At 55.1% G+C, this 7,445-nt stretch overlaps 1 protein-coding gene across 1 annotated transcript; it reads right to left on the bottom strand.

The window, feature by feature from the left end:
* Nucleotides 1-4,454: 4,454 nt before the first annotated feature.
* On the bottom strand, nucleotides 4,455-6,088 carry HOXC12 (homeobox C12). The gene is made up of 2 exons (XM_046010794.1): nucleotides 5,482-6,088; nucleotides 4,455-4,693 (listed from the first exon to the last, which is right to left on the bottom strand). The coding sequence occupies exons 1-2, from the start codon at nucleotides 6,086-6,088 to the stop codon at nucleotides 4,455-4,457; spliced, it is 846 nt and encodes a 281-aa protein (XP_045866750.1).
* Nucleotides 6,089-7,445: the final 1,357 nt, after the last annotated feature.

Below are 7,445 nucleotides of genomic sequence, written 5' to 3'. Positions count from 1 at the left end.
CCGGCGCCTCCATGTGCCCGCCGCGCAGAGAGGGTTGGGGGCTCCGGGGTGCGTTTCCCGCGCCGGCCCGGGGCCTAAAAACCGCTCCTACTTTTCTGGTAATGGCGGGGAGGATGATGGGCAGGAGCTCCGGCCTGTCCGGAACCCAAGGCCTGGGGGGTGTGTGGGGGGGAGTTGCTTTGTTCGTAGATGGGGCTGGCGGTCCCTGCTCGGCTCTGGGTCTGAGCCATCGATCGCGCGCCGGGTTTCCGGCTGCATTAGCATCCACAGAACCCCGGCTGCCGGACCCATCTCCCGCCAGCTCGATAGCGGCTTTAAATACCGTAGCTGTGTCTACGCAGGTCAGAGTGGAGGAGAACTGGGTGGACAACAGGGGCCAGAGATGATAGAAGCTTACAAATACACAACAGCAGAAATATTTTCTACCTGAATTATCCAGATAATTGTCTCCGTTTCTTGCTCCTCAAGACCCAGTAAGAGACACGGATCCTTTGTCTTAACATGACGTAAATTGTAATTTGAGGGTTTAAACCAGAAAAATAGTTCCAAAATACATGCAATCCTTGCCCAGATGCTGAATTCAGCCTTGCCCTGAGTATTTGGATCGAGGCTCCAACCATGACATTCTCTTTGGCCCAGATACTGAACAGTAAGTTTTTCAACCCTTAGGAGGAGGTTATAGTGTCGTTCCCTCCCTGACAATCTCCCCAGTTATTGAGTTTGGGGACCTGTGTAGACACCACCCAGCAAAGTACCTCCTCTCTCAGATCCGCAGTGTCTCAAGAATAAATTAAAGGCCAGTTATTTCCAACCTCCTTAAATTCCCTCCTTTCTTTTTAGCCAGAAATGCCTTCACTGTTAATTCTTCCTGTATAGATGTGTCCTAAGAAGAGAGTAGTCTCATGCCTGGGCTCATTGGGATTCAACTCCTGCCCCCCCTCCCAAATTAATTCAGACCCAGGCACAGCCAGCCACCCAGTCCCTCCCTAGCTCATGGCTGCCAGAAGCTATTCTGTTCCCAGCTTTGCCTATACTCTGTGGGGACTTTTGTATGGTGATCCCCCAAAGCTTGGGATCTTCCTTCTTGCCCAAACCCCTCAACTTCACCAGATAAGCTGTGTGTTAGGAGCAAAAGGAGAGTGGGATTCAATTTAAATTTGTTAGTTTTTCTAGTTGCAGGAGTAAGGAAAGAAAGGGAGAGAGAGAAAGATTTCCAGCCAGGAGTTGTGGCTTGTACTCTGGGCTCAGTGGGGGCCTCTGCTTTTCCAAAGCAGGCCCAGGAGGGTGGAGAGGGAATCTGGTGGAGACTCCCTGGTTGGAACCAGGCTGTGAGAAAGGGAAATTCAGGGGCCACAGGCACAAGGGTAGAGGCAGAGGGAGGATGTCACACCCAGAAGGAAAGGGTGAAGTGGAGGTGCAGAGGGCCCATGGGCTTTGCTGGAACCCAGACTCTGGCTTCCACCTGGGCCTCTCTCTGGCAAGGCAGGCCCAGAGGCAGTTACTGGCCAAGAGAGGAAGTCTATTTCACCAGCTCCAAGGGGCCTTTAGTCCCCATCTAGTCATTTTGCTGTGCACAGAATGTGCTCTCAGGGTTAAGCCATGGGGTTAGACCCTGGGGTTGGAATGTGGTTTCACCAGCCCCTGCCCCATTTCCCAGGGCATTCTTGCCATCCTCGCCCCAACCTGCTTGAGCCCCTACCCTGGTTTTACTTCCTGGAGATCCTGCAGCTCAGACTTCCTCTTTCAGGCCCTGAAGGTGGTTTCAGCCTCCTCTGGGCTGTCTACGTTATTTTTATGGCCCTATGACTCCTCAGATATCCCTCTCCTCCCCCCTAATCTTCTATCCCCCAATTTTCTCTCTGCTAGTAATTGCTTGGGACCAGAGATGGCAGCTCATCAACAGATCTTGGTTGCTCGTATATTTTTGTTGCCCCTACACCATTCTTCCTTTATCATTATACATTTATTATTTTTATTATTCACCTGAGCTGGAGACAATCAAGTGGGAGAGCTGCTAGGAATGGGGATCCCACTCTTTTCTTTCTGGGCAGAGGAGACCATGTGTGGGGGCTCAGTTTAAGATTCTTTCTCAAAAAAATCACATCATCATCATCCGGTCATGTTTTAATTATTATTATTAATATTAATATGATGAAGCAACTCTGTACAAGGACTATATAAAGGGAAAACGTGCTAAAGACAGACGTTTGAATAGCAGGGCACACTACAGAGAGCTGGGAAGGGCATCTACCCACAGAGACTACACTAGGTACTAGCAACGGATACAGAGAATAGGACACAGATTGACAGAGAAGCTCACAGAAGTCAAGTTTAAAGCGACAGGAAGAGAATATTGCATATCTTTGTACCCCCACCCCTTTTGGGGTATTCTGGTCTCTTTTCTCTACCAGGCTGTAGGAATCAGGCTGGAGTGGTGAAGCTTGAATCCAGCACCCCAGAGTCCACAAGGTGTTGGGGGGAGCTGCATGAAGGGGAAATGGGTGACCAGGCAAAGGGGAGAGTGCCACGAACCCACGGTCAGCCCAGAAGGGATTGTGCAGACAGCTGGAATGATGCTGATTTCTGCAAACTGGCACATAGGTGAAACAAGTTTACATCAGTAGGGAAGTGTGTCAGGTGCCCAGTGGGGGATGAGGACAAGTGATTGTATGGCCACTCTGCAGGCTATATTTGGGGGACATGAGGCTGCCTGCTTACAAGTACAGTCAGGAAAGTAGGGTAGGCCCTGTGGGAGTGCTGGGCTCTGCTGTGCCTGTGTTTGCCCATGCCTCTGCACAATCCCGTACGGAGGGACCTGAAGCTGTGTGCTGGTGGGAGAGTGGGAGGCTCTGGGGATTGCCTTTTGAGGGTGGGTTAGGGGACACTCTTCCCAGGCAGGAAGATCTCCAAACTAGCAGGCCAGTTCACACTGTGCATGCTGGGCTTAACTCCCATCAGTCCCCTCTTCTCACCTTCTTACTCCTGGCAAGGGTGGGCCAGCAGAGGGGGACGTCCAGGGACTCTCACCAACAGTGGAGGAAGGTGTGATGGGGCTTCTTCACTGCCCCTCTCTCCTAAGCCAGCCTAGATCTATTGGACTGGGGCTGGGGCCTGAAGGGGGCTATGAATAAAATGTCCTGGGCTAAAGAAACCACACTGGCTTCCAACCGGTTTTGGGGATGTGCCCCTTCTGCTCTGGTCCTCGTACTCAGAGGCTCGCCAGCTAGGGGGAGGCCCAGGCAGCGGATCCTGAGACAAAGGGCGGACGCTGGGGGGCGGGTGGAGTGGGGGTGGGTAAAAGAGAGAAAGGAGTTGGTTGGGGGGCAGCAGCGCCCCCTCCTTCATTGTCACCAGCCTGGGAAACCTGGGCTGAGCTGGGGCCTCCGCGGCCGGTAGCCCCTTTAGGGGCAGATTCTCCTCCTGCCTCGTAAATTATGCCGGTCCAGCCTCTGGCCGGCCGTGACCGTGAACGCCAGCGGGGAAGGGAGAATCAGCCGCGGTAGCCGTGGCTGCCAGAAACTCTCTGGGCCAATCAATGCTAGGTTCGCAAGCCTCTTTCACAGCCTCTTGGGCTTCCTGGTGGGCCAGGTGGGGGTCCCTGGGGTGGTTACTAACCCTGAGGCTGCATCCGCTCAGCTCGCAATCCCGCGCTCGCGGCTTCCGGTCCGCAGCCGCCTAGGCGGCAGGAAGAGTGGATGGCTGCACACCTGTGAGTGAATGGGGGGACAGGGCCATCGGGAGAAGGGACCAGGAGACTTTTCCGGCAGGCTGCCCTAGAGGGGATATAAGGCTGATGATCTCCCTGTCCGCAGCCAGGTCTGCCAAACGTGCCTGCACCTCCACCTGTTCCGTTTCCAGGCCTAGAGAACCAGACCCCAGTGGACTTGAGCATTACTGATCACTCTGTTCTCCCAAACTGCACTTCCTCTTACGTTCCCGCACTTCCTCCTACCCTCCCAGAGTTACCCTAATCCCTTCTAATCTCTCCACCGACCCTCCACTCTTGTTGCCTCCTCTCTCCCTCTCCTAATCCCAGCTACTGGGACTTTGGGGAGACTTGGTTCCACTGTCTCCACTTTTGCCTACCGCAGGAAGGAGAGCGGTGGGGTGGTGGGGGTGCAGATTACCTTTCCTCCAGATCCTCAGACCAAGGCCAAATGCCCCAGTTCCACTGCAAACCAGCCCCTCCCCAGCACCTCAGCCTTCCCCGTCCCTATCCCCAGCCTGCAGCTCCTCTCTCCCTGGTTGGGTTCTTCCCTTCTCTCTGGGACCTGGCAGGGCCTGCTGAGGGGTGTGTGGGAGGGAACCACAAACAAAACAGACAAGAGGATGTCCAAGGAGCGCCTGCCAGAGATGCCTGGTGTTCCAAGCGGGGACTGTGTCCCAGGCAGCGCCCCCTCTTGCTCTCTGTCAGAGACAGGCTCAGTCCGGGGCCGGTGCCCATGTCTTGCCCCCTAAAAGAAGGAGAGAGCTTGCTCCCTCAACAGAAGTCTTTTCTTTTTCATTCTCCGGTTCTGAAACCAGATCTTGACCTGCTGGTCACTAAGATTCAAGCGGTCTGAGAGTTCTCTCCGGCGCTGCCGTGTGATGAACTCGTTCACCAGAAACTCCCCTTCCAGCTCCGCCAGTTGCAACTTCGAATAGGGCTTGCGCTTCTTCCGGGAGCGGCTGTGGATCGGGTACCAGGGCGCGCCTGGGTGGAGACGAACCAGCAGCGTTGGCCAGAGGACCAAGAGGTGATAAGCCCATTGCCCTCGGTCCTTCCCCAGCCCTTTTCATCTTGGCCTACCGCCCACCTCTAGGCCCTGGCTCTCCTGTCTCATACCCTCTCTTCTACACAGACCCTCATCCCCATCAACTCCCCTACCTTCATCATTCTCTTTTTCCCCTTTCACTCATCCTTGCCTCTTCAACCCTACCTCCCACTGTAGTATCTCTGACCCTTCTGGGTTCCGATCCCCTCATTTCTCCCCAAACCTCTTCTTCTCTCGGATATCCTCGCCCCTTCCTTTCACATCCTCCAGGATGGGGTCCCTGATCAGCTAGAACAGATATGAGCAAGTGGCCAGAGCAAACCGGGTCCACTGGCATTTCTTTTTTTTTTTTTTTCCACTGGCATTTCTTAAGAGGAAAAATGTAGGTAACGGAGCCTGTGTGAAGGCGGAGGGAAAGGCCCTAGAGAGAGGGACCAAGCTCTCAGTCCCCACCCCAGGCCTGGGGAAATGTCGGTCAGAGTCCCCTTCTCCGGAGTTCCCTTCCCCCTCCAGCCGCAGGTCAGCGAAAAGGGGACTCCTTGCAGTTCTTTTATGGGGATATTTACATGTTTATAGGCGCCACCCCCACCCCGTACTTCTTTTTAAAAGAAGCCCTTCCTCAGCACACATTCTGTCACCCCAGGCGGCCCTAGCTCAGTCCTACACTGCCCGCCCCCGAGAGCTGTCCGGTCCTGAGTGCACCTCACGAGTGGGCCGGGGTCCTTACCGCTGGCCGAGAGCCCGCCGCCGGGGTTTAAAGGAGATACCAAGCTGCCCGGGTCGCCCGCGCTGGCGCCCTTGTTGCCCTCGTTGAGCAGGGACGAACTGGAGTCGGATTCCAGTGACTGGCACGAGGGCGGGTCGTGCGGGGGTCCCGCGCCACCGTCGCCACCGCCGCCGCCGGCCGCGTAGTCGTACTTGAAACCGAGCGCGGGCGGCCCCGACGGCTCCAGCGGCAGCAACGCTGCCGCCGGCCCGACTCCCGGGCCCGGCTCGCGCCCGCGCTCCTCACGCTTCAGGCCCCCGCCGCCCTCGGCGCACGGCTCGCGGTAGTAACCCTTGCTGTCCTCCACTCGCGCCAGCTCGCACGTGCGGCCAAAGGGCGGGTTGAGCGACACCGGGCTGCCGAGATAGGGCTGCGGGTAGCCATTGCAGGGCTCCGCCGACGGCCAGGGCAGCGAGCACACGTTGTCGCGGCGCGGGTAGGACAGCGAAGGCAGCCCTGGCAGCTGCGCCCCGGACGCGCGGAAGTTGGGGAAGTAGAATGTGTCTCCCGTGTGGATGTTCACCAGCGGCCCCACAAACCCGGGATTCAGGAGATTATGCTCGCCCATTTCCGCGGGGCCCGACCGGCAGCTTCTACTTTATTGCTATCTGACATTAAACATAGTTAAACCTGCACCAGCCACCCATTGGCCATCCAGCTCACGTGGGCGCCGCCGCCAGGGGGATGGGTGGGGACAGCGAATCCCACCCCCCCACCCCGCACCAACTCCAAGTTCCCCTTCCCCACTCGGGGTGGGGGGGACAAAATGCTGGGGCAGATTTATTTGCTGGATTCTGGTTTTTAAAAATATCATATAAAACCTAATGCAGAGAGTGAGGCAATCGCTGGACACGGGGCAAGAGGGAAAAAGTCACACCAAAAATACCCACACATCTGCACTTCTGCACCATGCACTCCCCCCCCCCCAGCTGTATTATCTTCTCGCCAACAGCTGGCCAAGCACAGCCTGTCCCTCTTTAATTAGCTCCTTTATTAACTAAAACCGTTGGAATTTACAATATCTCCCCAATAAATTACTATTAGATATTGTGTCATATAAAGTTTACTGGCTGTTTAAGGAGACGGATGAGCCCTTTGGCTCTGGGTTTATTTACAGTAGAGGCAAAGTGGGGGTAAGGACAGATTTTCCTGCCACTGTCTTTCCCAGCCCTGCCGCTGCTGTGCTCCTCTTCCTCAGATTTCTCCTCAGGAATTTTGGGAGGCACTTGGGGTCCTCTCCTCTAGGAAGGACTATGGGAGAATTATTAATGCTGGGTATCCCTCGCCCCTGGAGCTGGGAGCCACTCCAGCCTCACACTTCCACTCACCGTTAGAGCAGCGACGCAGAAAGGAGGCAGAAGAAGCCCACAAAAAGGTGCCTGACTCTAGGTGGACCTGACTACTTGCTCCTGAAAATCTGGGGACCTGAACTACTCTTGCCTTTGACTTCTGTGGGTCAGATGGGCTTCTGGGGGGTCTTCCAGAGTCTTTGCAGCAAGAGGCTCTGGGACCCCATTAGGGCTTGACTGGCCTGAGAGGTTCACGACTCCCACAGCAGAAGAGACCCACACACACCAGAACCAGCCCAGCCTGCTGCTGGGACCATCAGATAGCAGGGCCAATCCCAGTAGGTATGTTGGGAGTGAGGGAGAGGACTCCGGAGAATTACCTTGTTGGGGTTTAAAATTATATTTATGGTGCTAACCTCAGCAGCTCCTTCCGGGCAAGGCTGAGAATCCAGCGCTGGCCATTGATGAGATTAATCGACATCTGGAAACCACAAACCCATCCCAAGCAAGTCCACAGAACACAGATAAGCAAATTAAAGTGAAAACCAAAACAAAGCCTTCAAAACTAGATGTATTCTATTGGTGTCTGGTAGGCAAAATACTCAGATTTCTATTTGATTGTTTCAAGCTCCTATA

This window comes from Meles meles, chromosome 7 (genome assembly GCF_922984935.1).
Source record: "Meles meles chromosome 7, mMelMel3.1 paternal haplotype, whole genome shotgun sequence".
In the NCBI taxonomy this organism is placed as follows: Eukaryota; Metazoa; Chordata; class Mammalia; order Carnivora; family Mustelidae; genus Meles; species Meles meles.
Note: the sequence above shows the minus strand (reverse complement) of the source record. Positions and strands in the feature narration are given on the sequence as shown.